The sequence below is a fragment of the Bombina bombina genome, chromosome 2, assembly GCF_027579735.1.
Source record: "Bombina bombina isolate aBomBom1 chromosome 2, aBomBom1.pri, whole genome shotgun sequence".
Taxonomy (NCBI): Eukaryota; Metazoa; Chordata; class Amphibia; order Anura; family Bombinatoridae; genus Bombina; species Bombina bombina.
In genome coordinates, this window is record NC_069500.1 from 97802977 (window position 1) to 97823161 (window position 20185).

Genomic DNA, 20185 nt, shown 5'->3' on the forward strand with positions numbered 1-20185 from the left:
ATTTGCCTGTTGCCTTTTGGAATTACCATACTACTGCTACAACTATCCTGTGAAAAGTTGGATTCCGACTATTTCAGAGTGAGTATACTGCATATTATTTGCATTGATGAATACAACACATCTCAGTGAACGTTTTATCACCTGCAGTTATGCGTATACCTGGGGGATTAGATAGAAGCTCCTCTCCATATTGATCACTTGCTTTTACAACTAAAAAAGCTTGACCCTGAATTTTTTAGAGTAAGTATATTGCACTAATGATTTGGTGTTGATCTACACAAACAAAAGTCAAGCTCTCTCTTCCCCAGCCTGAATTGGAAATCCTGGTAAATTGAAGTACTAGACCAGAACACCCTAGGACCTGCCGCCTCTACATCAACTATCTACACTTCTATAGCAGTCCTTGGGAGAGACTGATAGAAGGCTGCGGTCCACATAGAGGGGAGTATTTTTCTTGTCATTTCTGTACCGATATCGTTTTAACATCTACAATATCCAGTATAGTATCAGTTTGTATAACTAGAAAATCAGGCTTGTTAAATATTGGCACAATGTTGCACGGGATGGAAGCCGCGGCACTTGATCAGAGACGGCAGATCTGTCAGTCATTTCGGGGATAAGTTGTTATAAAGGTGGTAAGTAGACTTGTTTTTTCTATGTCTGGTGATGGGGTAAAACCCGAAGACGTTCACTTGACACTATAAAAGGTGGATTGATTTATAAGCCTGGTGAGTGCATTCATTTGTGTACAGCTTGGATATGTTTTAAAGTGCACCTCGGAGTTGAACATTTTAGTAAGTGTGTGCCAGCCTATACATTATATATATATATATATATATATATATATATATATATATATATATATATATATATATATATATATATATATATATATATATATATATATATATATACACACACACAGTCAGTCATGGCTAAAAATGTTGGCACCCCTGCCTTTCTGTCAGATAATGCACCACTTCGCCCGGAAAATTGTTGCAGCTACAAATGTTTAGGCATTCTCATATTTATTTATTTTGTTTGTATTGGTATGACACAAAAAAGTGGAGAGAAAAAAAGCCAAATCCAACACATTCTACTCAAAACTATATACATACACACACACATATATATATATTATATTGGCCTTGCTTTGACAGTGAGCGATTTAGATTTACCAATTAGATGTCTGTTTAAATATGCCAGACAGAGCCTCTCATAATATTGGATTGAATTAATTCCTTTACACTGCCACTAGAAATTATCTTGTTTAAAAATGCTTTTAAAAATAATATAGTTGTTGATTATATTAGAAAAACTGGGAACATTTTAAAACATAGTTGGAAAAATACAAAATGTGCTAAAAGAACAGGCAGTAGTTAGGCATCTGTACATTGGCTTTTTTCACATGATTCTTTCTATGGAGTAAAATTGAATAACAAATTGGAAATACTGTTCATCAAATTCATGAGCAAAGAAAAATATTCCAGGTTTCCTTTAAATATTACATTGTTTTTTTATATTTCATGTGCTATTTTATTAAATATTTAGTAGTTTCCAATAGAATTATGCACCTTGCCGTTGTCTCTACATTTCCTATGAATGACAATACATTTCAAGCCTGTAATTTTTCTTTATGTAGACATAGGAGGTCCAAAAATGTGATGAATTGAACGGTGCTGAGCTTAATTTGTAATGAACATATAAGCATCTTTTGAACACTGCATGTGAGAGTGAGCCCTGGACAGTTAAACCATATTTGTTTTATTGTTGAATAGAGACAGTTATAAAATATGGAAGGAACACAGTTACGATTTAGTTTGCTTTTAAAGAATTATTTGGGGGGAAAAAAACTCATATTTTAGTTAGACATGTGCGTTTCGATTTTCAAAATTCGGACGAATTTGTTAAATTCGGAGATTCGGATCACAGTAGTACCGAATAAATCCGAATTAGTTCGGATTTATTTGTTACATTCAGATGGCCATGGATTATGCTAGTATTGTACAGTATATTAGGTTATATCACTCTGTTATAGGTTACACCTAATATACAGTACATAATACTAGTCTAATACACAGCACATCCCACCTAACACATACCGAAATTCCGAATTTCCGAATCCAAACGAATCCAGCCGGATTTATTCGAATCTGAATGAATCCAAAACAAATTCATTCAATTTTTTCCGAATTCGAATCGATCCGAAACGAGTTTTTCGGCCATGCACAAGTCTAATTTTAGTGTCTGATTTTTTTTAAAACTGAAAAAGTTAACCTTTGCATATAAATATAATTTTAAGTAATAAACGCATTTTTGTTGGATATCAACTATAGACAAAATAATATAAAATGATGATGTAAAATGTTCACTGGTTCCTTTATATAGCTACAAACAAAATACAATTTAAATAGGAATTAGGCATTACAGATATGTGTAGGGTTCCAAGCAGTCCTCCACATAGTGACCATCAGGTGCCCGGAGGGTGGTTTATTGTGTTATGCCCCTGTAGTACCTCTGTCAAGTTAACCCAGTTAAAGGGACGCTAAAGTCAAAATTAAACTTTCATGATTTCAAAAGTGCATGCAATAGTAAACTACTTTCAATTTACTTCCATTGTTAAAAGAGCACTAAAAGACTAACATTATGATTTAAAGTTTGATGTGAAGAACAACGAATGAATGATAACAAAGGGACAGCACCAGAATTTTTGTTGTTTAAAAAGATAGATAATCCCTTTATTACCCATTCCCCAGTTTTGCATAACCAACACAGTTATAATAATACACTTTTTACCTCTGTGATTACCTTGTATCTAAGCCTCTGCAGGTTGCCCCCTTATTTCAGTTCTTTTGACAGACTTGCAATTTAGCCAATCAGTGCTCACTCCTGGGTAAATTCACGTGTGTGAGGTCAATGTTATCTATATGAAACACATGCACTAATACCCTCTAGTGGTGAAAAGCTGGCAAAATCCATTTAGATTAGAGGTGGCCTTAAAGGTCCAAGAAATTAGCATATGAACTTCCTAGGTTTAGCTTTCATCTAAGAATACCAAGAGAACAAAGCAAAATGTGTGATAAAAGTAAATTGGAAAGTTGTTTAAAATGACGTGCCCTGAATCATGAAAGTTTTTTTTGGACTTGACTGTCCCTCTACGATTTACCAGAACCTGTACAGCACTCGTGTATATTCTAAATGCATGTCACCATCTAAGAACTCCCCAATAACTGTAACAGTAGCCATGACATGTAGTATTATTGGGATTACAAACACAGATTTATATTTTAAGTTAATGGTAATTCCTCCTGAAAAAAAGTTTTAAGTCATAAATATTTTTATTTTGGTAACAAATTGTCGTTGTTAGTGTGGTTTGTTTTTTAAGCACAAATATATAAGTACCATACTTCAGATTGTTGCTTTTCTTAATAAGCAAAATATGTCCCACTATAAAAGGCCAATTTCTTTACAATAAATAATTTTGTGTTTCAGTGTTTTTTTTTTAAAACTAAACTATCGAGCAGAATAACATTCCATGCCTCTTGAACTTTACATGAGCTATATAGAAACATTAGCTGTTGAATCTCTCATTGACTTGGTTTTGTGTAGGTTGTGTATGTGTTTAAACAACATGTTTCTAGAGTTGCCCGGTGTCCAACCAAATCTGTGTTTGTAATCCCAATACTACTACATGGCAAGGCTACTGTTACAGTTATTGGGGAGGTTTTAGATGGTGACTTCATGTGTTTAGAATATACATGAGTGCTGCAATGTACTGGTAAATGTAAGTTATCATTCATTCACTGTTCTTCACATCAAACTTCATATGATAATGTTTGTCTTTTAGTGCCCTTGACTGTGGATGGCAGTAACATTCAATTAAAGGGACATTGCACACTAGATTTTTCTTTGCATAAATGTTTTGTAGATGATCCATTTATATATCCCATCTGGGAGTCTTTTTGTAACAATGTATAGTTTTGCTTATTTGTTAATAACTTTGTGTTGATTTTCAGACTCCTAACCAAGCCCCTCCAGTCTATAGAATCCTGCTTCCTCCTGTTTGTTTAATGAGTCTTTTCATATGCAGGGGAGGGTGGGAGTGTCTACTCTTCCTGCTTTCCCAGCATCTTTCACTGGGTGTCCCAGCCTAAGCTCATCAACAGTGCTAAACTGGGAGCTTCTAAGTAAGCTTTTAAAAGGTTATATACTGGATTTGTAGATTAGTATCTGTGCATATTCTTCTTTATGGTAGTGTTTATTATTTGCAGTTATATGAAAATTGGTGTAGACTGTCCTTTTAAAAGGGAAATAGACAAGTTGGCAACTTGATAAATGGGGCCTTTGATTCTGAATTGAATAGAGCTTGGAAACTACCCACAGACTCAATAAGAAACTCTAATCATTACCTGATTGGACTATGGGGCATAGGATTATGCCATGCATTTCAATTAAAAAAATAAAACAATTATTGTCCCTTTAACAAATCCCAGGAGCCAAGAATCCCAGAAATGTAACCATGGCTCCAATATGTTTTTGAGACTACTTATCCTAACTCTATATATAACAACCATTATGTGGCTCCTAAAGCGTGTAAGTTTGGTCCTCAAATCTACCTGGCTCATACGTTGCCTTCTTAAATAATGGAAAATTAAATTGTGATAACATAGTCAAGTTGTGCTTCATTATGCATATACAAAAAAAAAAAAATGTTGAAATGCACTTTGTTATTTTGCTGACTTTTACTTTGGTTTACTACAGAAAATGTTGTAGTTTTTTCCTCTACCCCAAGAGAGACTGGAGTGTATACCTTAGTATTCAGAACCCTGACACTCCTACATTCTGCAAAGTGATTACTTGATATTTACAGTAACTCATGTACATTTGTGCCTAACGCTACAAAAAGTGGTGTATTGCTTTTGCTATCAATATAGCAGTTGTTAAATGTTTGCAAATCACCATCTTTTGCAATGCATTCATTTTCTATACATTTATAAAAAAAAAAATAACTTTAAAGTCCAAGTGAATTATGTAGAGCAAATAAAACTGTCTTAAAACAGTAGGGTATGACTTTTTAAATAGAAAATCAAAATTACCTGCACTTCTGTATCCTCAGAATCATGTTCTTCCATAGGTGATGATTTCTTTCTACCTTTTCCTTTTAAATAACCATTCTGTGCTTTTTCTATGGAGCCATAGCCATTCTGTTCATCATGTTTTAGTAAGAGTTTTGTTTCCATGATTTCATCTTCAAGAGGTACTTCAGGAATACTACATAAATGGATGGCAAGGAAAATAAGAAAGATAGAAGATGAAAAGAAAAACATGACCTGAAATTCAGAGCCCATTAGCCTTCCAAGTATTGTAGATCCCCAGTCAATTGCTCCTGTCACATAGCCCAGAGCTCCACCAAGACCTGAAACAACAGATAGGTAAACAAAATTAGGAGGTACCTCAAATAGCTACACACAAATACCACTGGCATTATTGAAGGCTATATTCTATTTCCTAAACAATGAAGAAATTGTAATATAACAATCAGACATACGCACATATGCTTTTCCATCTTTGTTCTTAATATACGCAAATGGCAGTGCTGGATCAATGAAACATCCAAGCTAATAGGATCTTATACAGCAATACACTTAAATCAATCAAGTATACAATAGTGTTCCTTTGTATGAGATTTTTTTTTCTTTCAGAGAACTAGAAAATATGTCTCATTAATTGAAAATAATGGACAAGTTCCTGGAAAAACTAAACTGTTAATTAGTGTCATATGTAGTTAAAGGGAAGAATTAGAGCATGTCATTTTGGCATTACAATATCACTTTAATATAGAGAGCAAAAAAAGTAAGCTATACATTTTTAAATGGGAAGAATACTTTCGGATTACAAGGAAGCCAACTAGACTATAGTTTCACACAATTTATAGCAGTGGGCGTCTGAAGCAACAAATCAGATATTTCCATCTCAAAGGAAAAGGAAAATCAAAATTGGATGTAATTTTAAGACGCTTTTAAATTCACTTCTATTTTCAAATGTACTTTGTTCCCTCAGTATCCTTTGATGATAAAGAATATGTTCTACACTACTAGAAGATAGCTGGTGACTGTTGTCATTGGATCATCAGATTCAGCTAGCTCCCAGTAGTGCTTTGCTGCTCTATAGCTGACTTTTAATTATGCATTTAATTCCTTTGCAAGGGTTAAACAGTTATATAAAAGCAAAAATGCAATGATAAATTGCTCTAACATATTTTTTGCACTTCTATACCCCTTTATTGACAATACGATGACAGACTGTAAGAAAGCGGACAGCGCAAAAGGACAGGATTCAAGGTAGATTTTATTCAATTTAACAACAGAACAGATTTTACTTACAAGATCTAAGTTCTTTTCAGCATTTCACAATTAATGTTGTGAACATATAAAGTCCTATTCCGTTAACGAAGGTCTCCATGGCTGGCACGGACATCTGACAGGGAACTTTCCTACCGCACACAGCAGGGAACCTCCTCCAGTGTTGGAATGGACCAATAAGCTCAACGCATTTCCCCCGGAGTACGCCCGGGCTTTTTTCATTCTGATCTTGAAAAAGCCTGGGCGTACTCTGGGGGAAATGCGTTGAGCTTATTGGTCCATTCCAACACTGGAGGAGGTTCCCTGCTGTGTGCGGTAGGAAAGTTCCCTGTCAGATGTCCGTGCCAGCCATGGAGACCTTCGTTAACGGAATAGGACTTTATACAGGGAGTGCAGAATTATTAGGCAAGTTGTATTTTTGAGGATTAATTTTATTATTGAACAACAACCATGTTCTCAATGAACCCAAAAAACTCATTAATATCAAAGCTGAATAGTTTTGGAAGTAGTTTTTAGTTTGTTTTTAGTTATAGCTATTTTAGGGGGATATCTGTGTGTGCAGGTGACTATTACTGTGCATAATTATTAGGCAACTTAACAAAAAACAAATATATACCCATTTCAATTATTTATTTTTACCAGTGAAACCAATATAACATCTCAACATTCACAAATATACATTTCTGACATTCAAAAACAAAACAAAAACAAATCAGTGACCAATATAGCCACCTTTCTTTGCAAGGACACTCAAAAGCCTGCCATCCATGGATTCTGTCAGTGTTTTGATCTGTTCACCATCAACATTGCGTGCAGCAGCAACCACAGCCTCCCAGACACTGTTCAGAGAGGTGTACTCTTTTCCCTCCTTGTAAATCTCACATTTGATGATGGACCACAGGTTCTCAATGGGGTTCAGATCAGGTGAACAAGGAGGTCATGTCATTAGATTTTCTTCTTTTATACCCTTTCTTGCCAGCCACGCTGTGGAGTACTTGGACGCGTGTGATGGAGCATTGTCCTGCATGAAAATCATGTTTTTCTTGAAGGATGCAGACTTCTTCCTGTACCACTGCTTGAAGAAGATGTCTTCCAGAAACTGGCAGTAGGACTGGGAGTTGAGCTTGACTCCATCCTCAACCCGAAAAGGCCCCACAAGCTCATCTTTAATGATACCAGCCCAAACCAGTACTCCACCTCCACCTTGCTGGCGTCTGAGTCGGACTGGAGCTCTCTGCCCTTTACCAATCCAGCCACGGGCCCATCCATCTGGCCCATCAAGACTCACTCTCATTTCATCAGTCCATAAAACCTTAGAAAAATCAGTCTTGAGATATTTCTTGGCCCAGTCTTGATGTTTCAGCTTGTGTGTCTTGTTCAGTGGTGGTCGTCTTTCAGCCTTTCTTACCTTGGCCATGTCTCTGAGTATTGCACACCTTGTGCTTTTGGGCACTCCAGTGATGTTGCAGCTCTGAAATATGGCCAAACTGGTGGCAAGTGGCATCTTGGCAGCTGCACGCTTGACTTTTCTCAGTTCATGGGCAGTTATTTTGCGCCTTGGTTTTTCCACACGCTTCTTGCGACCCTGTTGACTATTTTGAATGAAACGCTTGATTGTTCGATGATCACGCTTCAGAAGCTTTGCAATTTTAAGAGTGCTGCATCCCTCTGCAAGATATCTCACTATTTTTTACTTTTCTGAGCCTGTCAAGTCCTTCTTTTGACCCATTTTGCCAAAGGAAAGGAAGTTGCCTAATAATTATGCACACCTGATATAGGGTGTTGATGTCATTAGACCACACCCCTTCTCATTACAGAGATGCACATCACCTAATATGCTTAATTGGTAGTAGGCTTTCGAGCCTATACAGCTTGGAGTAAGACAACATGCATAAAGAGGATGATGTGGTCAAAATACTCATTTGCCTAATAATTCTGCACTCCCTGTATGTTCACAACATTAATTGTGAAATGCTGAAAATAACTTACATCTTGTAAGTAAAATCTGTGCTGTTGTGTTGTTCAATTGAATAAAATCTACCTTGAATCCTGTCCTTTTGCGCTGTCCTCTTTCTTACAGTCTGTCATCATATTGCTTCCTTGTCCATCTGGTGTGGGGAGAAACACACAGGAATAGAGAGCGGCTGCACCTGGACCAACAGGGAGTGACACAAGCCGTGCTTAAAGCAACCCGGTTTTCTGTATTGTTTATGTCGCCCTTTGCACACTAGGGGACCATCAAGCAGTAAGACTGTTTGTTGTTGTTTATTATACTTTTAAGTACTGTGGTTTCTTGTGCTTTATTGACAATAGCCTAGAACACCTCATATATATATATATATATATATACTGTATATATATATATATATATATATATATATATATATATATATATATATATATATATATATATATATATATATACACACTGTATATATATATATATATATATATACATACACAAACACTCTGCTAATCCGCATCTCCAGACCATATGAAAAAGAAAAAAGTATATGTCAAATTGTTAAAAGTTGAAAAATACAGCTTTATTTGGTACAAAAAATGTTAAAATCAGTTGCATGTAAAAACATGAAAGAAAAAACAAAAGGGAAAATCAGCTACAGTCCTGTAACTGACATAGAGCAACAGCAGCCAAACATGTTTCGGGCCTAATGTCAGCCCTTGTTCACTGGCATAACTAGTGCTGGGAAAAGCCTTAATTTAAAGATAAAGTTAATTATCAATTACATGCATCTGTTGAATTAACCCATGACTACCTAGATAGTCATGGTTAAAGGTAAATTATCATTAATTGTTTTTTTGTTTCTTATATTAAACATTTTCATTTTAAAGCAAACATAAATGTTAAGTGTGTTTATTTAAAACTGTCAAATGGCTAGATATATATGAAACATTTTTATTACTCTGATTTGATCCTAAATGGATGTAGAACTCAATCTCCACTTAAAGATATTTTTTACTTAAAGATATTTATTTTATACTTTAATTCATTTTCTTTTTTGTTAAAAAGGAGAGAAAATGAAAAAAACAGTCATTAATCTATTCGTAAAATAATTAACATCCATTATGGAATTTAGACCAAAGGGGTGCTTTGTTTTGAGATGGAAAATCCAAAACACTTCCCTTTGGTCCAAAAGTCTCTCTCTATCGCCCCCTCTCCTGTGTCTAGGGACATGGTCAATGCCTTGTACTGTCAAGAGGGTATCATTAGAATTATGTTCCTCTCTAAAGTGCTTAGCTATTGGTGTATTACAATCCGGGTTGCCAATATCTCTGAGATGTTGTAAGAACCTGTCACGCAGGGCACGTTTAGTGCGCCCCACGTACTGTTTTTTACATCCTTGGCATGTAAGTAAATAAATGACAAATTTGGTGTTACATGAAATGCTGAAGCGTATGTCAAACTCCCTATTTGTTGTACTTGATACAAATTTGGGACCCTGTTGGATGTGTTTGCAGGTTTTACAAATATTTCCTTGACATTTCATGGAACCTATTCTTCTCTTTAACCAAGATTGGTTAGTTTGTGACGGTAGCATTGAGGGAGCTAATAAGCTTCCTAAGGTCTTTGCTTTACGTGCTGAAAAATTACAGCCGTGTTGAACTATTTTGCTTAACTTGACATCACTTTATATATATTTATTTATTATGTAAGCACTTACCTGATAAATTAATTTCTTTCATATTGGCAAGAGTCCATGAGCTAGTGACGTATGGGATATACAATCCTACCAGGAGGGGCAAAGTTTCCCAAACCTCAAAATGCCTATAAATACAACCCTCACCACACCCACAATTCAGTTTAACAAATAGCCAAGTAGTGTGGTGATAAAGAAAGGAGTAAAAAGCATCAAAAAAAGGAATTTGGAAATAATTGTGCTTTATACAAAAAATCATAACCACCATAAAAAGGGTGGGTCTCATGGACTCTTGCCAATATGAAAGAAATTAATTTATCAGGATAATTCTTACATAAATTATGTTTTCTTTCATGTAATTGGCAGTCCATGAGCTAGTGATGTATGGGATAGTAACACCCAAGAAGTGGAACTCCATAGAAGAGTCACTAGAGAGGGAGGGATAAAAATAATAACAGCCATTTTCCGCTGAAAAAATTAATCCACAACAAAAAAATGTAAGTTTATTCTCATAAATGAAAAGAAAAAACATAAACATAAGCAGAGGAATCAAACTGCAACAGCTGTCTGAAGAACTTTTCTACCTAAAACTGCTTCCGAGGAAGAACATACATCAAAACGGTAGAATTTAGTAAATGTATGCAAAGAAGACCAAGTTGCTGCTTTGCAAATCTGATCAACTGAAGCTTCATTCTTAAAAGCCCAAAATTGGAGACTGATCTAGTAGAATGAGCTCTAATTCTCAGACGGGGCCTGACCCGACTCCAAATAAGCCTGATTAATCAAAAGCTTTAACCAAGAAATGGCAGAAGCCTTCTGACCTTTCCTAGAACCAGAAAAGACAACAAATAGACTAGAAGTCTTCCTGAAATCTTTAGTAGCTTCAACATAATATTTAAAAGTTCTTACAACATCTAAAGAATGTAAGGATCTCTCCAAAGAATTCTTATGATTAGGACACAAAGAAGGAACAACAATTTCTCTATTAATGTTGTTAGAATTCACAACCTTAGGTAGAAATTTAAATGAAGTCCACAAAACTGCCTTATCCTGATGGAAAAATCAGAAAAGGAGATTCACAAGAAAGAGCAGATAATTTGGAAACTCTTCTAGCAGAAGAGATGGCCAAAAGGAACAACACTTTCCAAGAAAGTAGTTTAATGTCCAAAGAACACATAGGCTCAAACGGAGGAGTCTGTTATGCCTGCAAAACCAAATTAAGACTCCAAGGAGGAGAGATTGATTTAATGACAGGCTTGATACGGACCAAAGCCTGTACAAAACAGTAAATATCAGGAAGCTTAGCAATCTTTCTGTGAAATAAAACAGAAAGAGCAGAGATTTGTCCCTTCAAAGAACTTGCAGACAAAACTTTATCCAAACCATCCTGAAGAAACTGTAAAATTCTAGGAATTCTAAAAGAATGCAATGAGAATTTATGAGAACACCATGAAATATGTCTTCCAAACTCGATAATAAATCTTCTTAGAAACATATTTACGAGCCTGCAACATAGTATTAATCACTGAGTCAGAGAAACCTCTATGACTAAGCACTAGGCATTCAATTTCCATACATTTAAATTTAATGATTTGAGATCCTGATGGAAAAACGGACCTTGAGACAGAAGGTCTGGTCTTAAAGGAAGTGGCCAAGGTTGGCAACTGGACATCCGAACAAGATCTGCATACCAAAACCTGTGAGGCCATGCTGGAGCTACCAGCAAAACAAACGATTGCTCCATGATGATCTTGGAAATTACTCTTGGAAGAAGAAATAGAGGCGGGAAGATAGAAGCAGGTTGGTAACACCAAGGAACTGCTAACGCATCCACCGCCTCCGCCTGAGGTGAGGATCCCTGAACATGGATAGGTACCTGGAAAGTTTCTTGTTTAGATGGGAAGCCATTAGATCTATTTCTGGAAAACCCCACATCTGAAAAAACACATCTGGAGTGACCACTCCCCCAGATGTAAAGACTGACGGCTGAGATAATCTGGTTCCCAGTTGTCTACTCCTGGGATATGAACCACAGAAATTAGGCAGGAGCTGGATTCCACCCAAGAAAGTATCTGAGATACTTATTTCATAGCTTGGGGACTTTAAGTCCCACCCTGATGATTGATATATGCCACAGTTGTAATATTGACTGTCTGAAAACAAATGAACGGTTCTCTCTTCAATAGAGACCAAACCTGAAGAGCCCTGAAAATAGCACAGAGTTCTAAAATATTGATTGGTAACCTCGCCTCTTGAGATTTCCAAACCTCTTGTGCTGTCAGAGATCCCCAGACAGCTCCCCAACCTGAAAGACTTGCATCTGTTGTGATCACAGTCCAGGTTGGATGAACAAAAGTGGCCCCTTGAACTATACAATGGTGATCTAACCACCAAGTCAGAGAGAGTCGAACATTGGGATTTAAGGATATTAATTGTAATATATTTGTATAATCCCTGAACCATTGATTCAGCATACAAAGTTGGAGAGGTTTCATATGAAAATTAGCAAAAGGGGATCACGTCCGATGCTGCAGACATGAGACCTAAAACTTCCATGCACAAAGCTACTGAAGGGAATGATTGAGACTGAAGGTTCCGACAAGCTGAAACCAATTTTAATTGTCTCTGGACACTGAATCTATCTGGAAACCTAAAAAGGTGACCCTTGTCTGAGGAATCGTGGAACTTGTTGGTAAATTGATCCTACAACCATGTCTTTGAAGAAACAACACTAGTTGATTTGTGTGAGATTCTGCAGAATGTAAAGACTGAGCTAGTACCAAGCTATCATCCAAATGAGGAAACACCACAATACCCTGTTCTCTGATTACAGAGAGTAGGGCACTGAGAACCTTTGTAAAGATCCTTGGAGCTGTCGCTAGGCCAAATGGAAGAGCGACAAATTGGTAATGCTCGTCTAGAAAAGAGAATCTCAGAAACTGAAAGTGGTCTGGATGAATCGGAATATGAAGATATACATCCTGTTAGTCTATCGTGGACATATAATGACCGTGCTGAACAAAAGGCAGAATAGTCCTTATACCATTTTGAAAGTTGGCACTCTTACAAAATGATTCAAAATTTTCAGATCCAGAACTAAACCTGAATTTCTTTCTTTGGGACAATAAATAGATTTGAATAAAACTCCAGACCCTTTTCCTGAAACGGAACTGGTATGATTACCCCTGAAAGCTCCAGGTTTGAAACACACTTCAGAAAAGACTGAGCCTTTACTGGATTTGCTGGGATGCGCAAGAGAAAAAAATCTTCTCACAGGAGGTCTTACTCTGAATCCTGTTTGGTACCCTTGAGAGACAATACTCTGAATCCATTGATTTTGGACAGAATCTGCCAAAATACATTGGAAGAATCTTAATCTGCCCCCTACCAGATGAGCTGGAATGAGGGCTGCACCTTCATGCAGACTTGGGGGCTGGTTTTGGTTTCTTAAGCAGCTTGGATTTATTCCAACTTGAAGAAGGTTTCCAATTGGAAACAGATTCTTTGGGGGAAGGATTGGGTTTCTGTTCCTTATTTTGTCGAAAGGAACAAAAACGGTTAGAAGCTTTAGATTTATCCTTAGGTTTTTCATCCTGAGGCAAAAAAAACTCCCTTCCCCCCAGTGACAGTTGAAATAATCAAATCCAATTGAGAACCAAATAAATTATTACCTTGGAAAGAAAGAGATAGCAATCTAGATACCATGTCAGCATTCCAATATTTGAGCCACAAAGCTCTTCTAGCTAAAATAGCTAAAGACATAGATTTAACATCAATTTTGATGATATAAAAAATGGCATCACAGATAAAATGATTAGCATGTTGAAGCAAGCGAACAATTCTAGACATCAGGATCTGTTTCCTGTTGCGCTAAACTTTCCAACCAAAAAGTTGATGCAGCTGCAACATCAGCCATAGAAATGGCAGGCCTGAGAAGATAGCCAGAATATAAATAAGCTTTCCTTAGATAAGATTCAAGTTTCCTATCTAAAGGGTCCTTAAAGGAAGTACTATCTTTCATAAGATTAGTAGTACGTTTGGCAAGAGTAGAGATAGCCCCATCAACTCAGGGGATCTTTTCCCAAAACTCCAAACTAACTGCTGGCAAAGGATACAATTTTTTAAACCTTGAAGAAGGGATACAAGTACCAGGCCCATTCCATTCCTTAGAAATCATATCCGAAATTGCATCAGGAACTGGAAAAACCTCTGGAGTAACCACAGAAGGTTTATAAACAGAGTTTAAACTTTACTGGTTTTAATATCAAGAGGACTAGTTTCCTCAATATCCAACATAATCAACACCTCTTTTAACAAGGAACGAATATACTCCATTTTAAATAAATAAGTAGATTTGTCAGTGTTAATATCTGAGGTAGGATCTTCTGAATCAGAAGATCATTTGAAATTTCATCAACTTTATGAGAAGTTTTAAAAGACCTTTTTACGTTTATTAAAAGGTGTGATAGCAGACGAAGCCTTCTGAATCGCATCAGCAATAAACGCTTTTATATTCACAGGGATATCATGTACATTAGATGTTGAAGGAACAACAGGCATTGTACTATTACTGATGGATACATTCTCTGCATGTAAAAGCTTATCATGACAACTATTACATACCACAGCTGGAGATATAATCTCCAAAAATTTACAACAGATACACTTAGCTTTGGTAGAACTGTTATCAGGCAGCAGACATCTTGCAAACGTAAGAGAAAAAACAACATATAAAGCAAAATTATCAATTTCCTTATATGGCAGGTTCAGGAATGGGAAAAAAATGTAAACAGCATAGCCTTCTAACATAGAAAAAGGCAAGAGGCACATAGGAATGGGGTTTTTAATAATGAATTTTTTTGGCGCCAACAACATCCGGAAATTACACACTCGCGCCATTACAGACGCAACCTTGTGCAAGGAACTCGGCGTCAACTAAGCCACCGGAAATGACGAACTTGCATCGCGCCAAAAATTTCTTGCGCCAAGAATGATGCAATAAACATCAGCATTTTGTGCCTCACGTGCCTAATTTTGCCTGCAAAAATGTAATGAAAAAGCAGTCAGTCAATTTGAAAAAAAGACTAAACCCCAGGTAAGAAAAATATTTTCCTAAATATGTTTTTTCCCAAATATGAAACTGAATAGTCTGCAAAAGGAAATATACATAAACCTGACTCATGGCAAATATAAGTACAATACATATATTTAGAACTTTATATTAATACATAAAGTGCCAAACCATAGCTGAGAGTGTTTTAAGTAATGAAAACATACTTACCGAAAGACACTCATCCACATATAGCAGATAGCCAAACCAGTACTGAAACGGTTATCAGTAGAGGTAATGGTATATGAGAGTATATTGTTGATCTGAAAAAGGGAGGTAGGAGATGAATCTCTGCGACCGATAACAGAGAACCTATGAAATAGATTTCCTGTGAGGAAAACCATTGCATTCAATAGGTGATACTCCCTTCACATCCCTCTGACAGTCACTGTACTCTGAGAGGAATCGTGCTTCAAAATGCTGAGAAGCACATATCAATGTGTGAATTGTGGGTGTGGTGAGGGGTGTTTTTTTTTGTGTGTTTTTTTTAATATTTTATTTATTTCCAACAGTGAGTACAGTTACACCTTATAGGTTTTGTTCCACCTCACAGGGTGGATAAAGTACATTCGGAAAACAGGAAGATACATCAATAAGGATATTTAGAACCTTTGATAATACCAATGCGTTTATAGATCTCAGAGCATTGTTATAAGTGAAAATAACAAATATTGAGTACAATTTGTGTACTCACTATTGGGTTTTATAGTTATAACTAAACTAACCAAAACACCTATATAACCTAAAATAAATAAAGATAAATAAATGTGTGGGGCAGAATAAACATTACATTGTTTTTGGTTTTTCTTTGCATGTTCAAATATGCACAGGGATATTAGAAAGAATGTGTTGGGTCTAATACATTTTCTAGATCCATCTATATTTAGAGTAATGGACATAGCATACTAGATAGGTATAAGAGCGCAACAAAAAGAAAGAGAGTGTGGCCAAGCACACAGGAGTGGGCACAGGTTATAAAAAAGGTTGTGTCACCCAGAAATTTGATATTAATGGTTTTGATTAACTATCAATATGAAAGTAAAATCAGCAAAAGGAGGTGACTAGCTCTGTTGATATATAATTTACACAAATGGTAAAAGTGTGTTCTGAACTATTACTGATATCCAAAAAACAAAAATTATCTTACCTCCTGTGTTAGTTAAATTGTGCTATGCTATGGCACCAAATGAAATAGTAAACCATAGATTATGCAGCGGTTTAGTAAGAGGCTGTGTACTATATGGCTGGAGTTTGCGCATCGCCCTAAATGCTAGTGAAGAAGGTGAACCGCAGATTGACTTTTTGTGCGGTGCATTTACCCCCTCAAAATGATTAATATATGCAAGAATTATAATACTTAACATTCACTTAAAATAAAACACAAATAAAAACCAACTATACTATAAAAAAACAGAGTAAAGCAGCACCTGGCTAAATGTCCAGTTAGGTATTCTAGCTCCAATCACCATAAACATGGGGAATAGTATGCAGCTCCATATAGGGTAAAGTACATATCTATATACTGTTGATAAATATAATAAGTTTTTCAAGAAACTATGCTTTCTCTGAGTATTAACATATGGTATGAATTATGTTGCCATTAAAGCCAATTCAGTGAAGCAGTTTTTCCCTGTAAAAGGAAGTGAGATAAACCAGACTATTAAGTATATATTGCATCGTATAATGTAAAAAAAAAGTTGTGCAGCTGACTGAATCTGCAAGGTATTATGTTAAACACTGGATCTACCTGTATATTGCTGAGACTTTAAAGTGAATGTAAATTTTCTCTACTTTGAATGTTTATCTTATTTGCTTTTTGGTGTACAATTCAAACCGCCACTTTTTTTTTTTTTTTTAAATGTAAAATAAATATTATACTTTTATTACCAATTTGGTCCGTTTTATGGACCGGCTCCTCCCATCCACAACTTCCTGATTTTGTTCCATGTTACATATACAGCGGTCCCACCAGCTGTTTACGTAGAGGAAATGCGCGCTCCCGGCTATTGGCACATCTGCGCATGCGTTACACGCCAATGTAATTGTATAGTAACATAGTATTCAATGAATGAAAACATTCATTGAATACTATCGTTGAAGACAGTACAGCAGCGATCGAGCCAGCCCCTGTATGATCGCTACATACCTTGCGATCCAAAATTGGGGAATAAATTACTAAGACCCAAAATCGTTGAAGAGCGCATGCGCAAAATGTGAACGCGTGTCTGAGATCAGTATTAGAACAGCGCTCTAATGCAAGCACATTACGGACGCATGACGTAGAGAAAAAGTTTTGGTCCCCTCGTGGTGGATTCACTGATTGGTTGACAAGATCGAGCCTACTATGTCAATCAATCATCAAAGATGGCGGGCGGAGGATTAAAAGTACGATCACAGCTATCTAAATACAAAATACTCGGTAAATACAAATTTATTACAAAAATCATCAATTAAAGTATACCTATTTTCAAATACATTTTAATGCTGTGTTTAGCAGCCAGAATGACTTTACATTCACTTTAAGGGAGACTACAGTTCAAGTAATTATAAAACAATTTGTGTAGAAACCCATATTGTGCATAACGTTTCAAGTCAGATTAATAAGGTGTAGCAGCATGTCCGTGCACATAAAACAATGTGAAATGTAAATTGAATTGCACAAAGTGATAGCTGTGACAGCATTGAAAGAGTGAACACCAACTATGCTGCTACAGGCTGCTGATTTAGGAGATAGTGCAGGCATACCTTTATGAGAACTGCAGGCAACATGTTACATAGAAATGCTAGTGCCATCCTTCTATAACAGCCTTGTGAAATTCCTAAAATGAGTGGGGTGAGCAGGATACCTCACTATTGCAAAGGACCGGACATCGTCTAATCCCAACACCAGCAAGGGAGGGTAAACAACATAAATAAAGCAGAGATTAACTCGGTGTGACCTTTTCAAAGTGCTTAACGTTGCAGCTAACATATACAGACAGCTCTAAAGATCTATAGCACTAAGGCTCCCACGATCTGCATATTCAGTTAATTATGCTATGAATATGTCCCACAAGTACAACTAATTGATATTTAACAGAGAAAGCATATATTAGGGTTTAAGTAGAGAACGTTCCAGTGTCAGCTATGTGTTGATTCTTATGGAAATATGCATAGTGAACTGAGAATGGTGAGGGGTGTTTTTATAGGCATTTTGAGGTTTGGGAAACTTTGCCCCTCCTGGTAGGATTGTATATCCCATACGTCACTAGCTCATGGACTCTTGCCAATTACATGAAAGATTATACTGTATATATACAGGGCTCAAAAATTCCAATCGCCAACTCGCCATCGGCGAGTAGAATTTTAACAGCTGCGGGTAAAATTTTGCTCCCGACTCCCTGTTTTGCTGATTTTTTTTTTAAATTCCTTACCACATGACTTTGCCGGTCGTCACGTGACAATTGCACCCAATACCTGCAGTGCATTACAAGTGAGTCTGCAGTCACGTCGCTCCAGTAGAAGTTTTTAGAGCATGTGACTGCATGTGGTGGTGGCGGCTGCGTGAGTGCGGGCAGCGGCACTGAACAAGTTCAACTTGTCTCCTCTCAAGTGACACTTATTTTCTCTGAGGATGCCGATCTGAAGGTGGGTAAACTATTCTGTCAGTGTGACTCACAACCATCATCCAGCTGGGGGGCTGCCGCAGCCAGGTACAGACTGCTCTGGTAACAGTGCTTAGTGGAAGCAGGGTGGAGACCGGAGCTCTGGCTCACTCATCTTAGATTTTACCCCGTTCTATGGGCACTGTGTGTGCACTGACTTTGCGGCATTGGATCTGGCTGCCACAGGAACAAACCGTTCTGCAAATTCCCTCCAGCACTGATAGGCAGTCGATACAGCATGATCAAGGTGTACATCCCCTATGTGGGACATCAGGTATTAAAGTTGAAGAAGACCCACACTGTAAGTTGCAGTGAGCGATAAAGTTGTGCACTATATGCCGCCCTTACTGTACTTATTTACTTAGAGCAGATATTCCCTACTGTGCACTCTGGTGTGTCACTGACTGTACCTGGCTGCTCATGTCACTTAGTGCTGCAATGTATCAAAAAATATTTAGGGTGCAGGTTTAAAAAGCAAATAGCACAACTCCAATAACAAATAACAATGCATGGGGATGTGATACATTTATGTGCCAGACACGCAGGAGGCTTCTCACAGCGTTATACAACAGCTGCCCTCTTTATTTGGTTGGCAGCATTTTTACTGCTCAGGACGTGGGTACAGGTACTCAGGTGTTACTCTCAGTTTCTCCAGCTGTCAGTTAACACAGTATAAAGATGGTGTCCTGCAACAGCATTCAGATGGTGGCAAAGTGTAGCCATGGTAACGCTCCGGTCTCCACCTCTTTGGTAGTACGGCCTCGCCCCCAGCTGTAGGGGTCGGAAATCTACTTCCTCCTAAACAAAAATCCCTTATAACGGTCTGTAGCCTGCAAGCTGGTGTTTGTATCAGAGAGCTGTTTGCTATAATAATATGCTTGGGGTAAACGTGATACGCAAGTGTCAGCCATAGGGAGAGTTCTCTGGTGGAAAGATTCTGTTACATCAAGTCAGCAAGTTTATATATTAAAGTGAATAGGGCTGCTGATAATGAGAGTATGTGAGGGTGTCAGTGACACACTGAGTATGTGGATGAGAGTGTGTGTGTGACAGAGAGATAGGTTTCTTGGGTCATTGCTCATCAGACATATGGTGCACAAGTACAGTTCCTTATCCTGAGTAAATATTTGCTAGCAAATTAAATGCAATGGGCCAGTTTTACAGACATATCTCTAATTTATGGATGTTTTACTTTCTACTATATCTTGCTAACGTCACTTAGTGCTGCAATGTATCAAAAAATATTTAGGTTGCAGGTTTAAAAAGCAAATAGCACAGCTCACTCTATGTATTGTCAAACACAGACGTTCCAATAACAAATAACAATGCACTGATAATAATTTGATACTCACACTAATCTGCTCTCATAGTCTTATACAGTCCTTATAGTGTTATATTTACTAACTAATA

The 20185-nt window shown here is 37.0% G+C and overlaps 1 protein-coding gene across 1 annotated transcript in view; it reads right to left on the reverse strand.

Annotated features, from left to right (window-relative positions):
* SLC45A2 (solute carrier family 45 member 2) overlaps positions 1–20185 on the reverse strand; it is a 341881-nt gene that overhangs the window by 304155 nt on the left and 17541 nt on the right. Inside the window, exon 3 of the mRNA XM_053701186.1 lies at positions 5097–5416. Within this exon, the coding sequence (XP_053557161.1) occupies positions 5097–5416 (320 nt within the window). The remainder of the gene's footprint in view (positions 1–5096; positions 5417–20185) is intronic.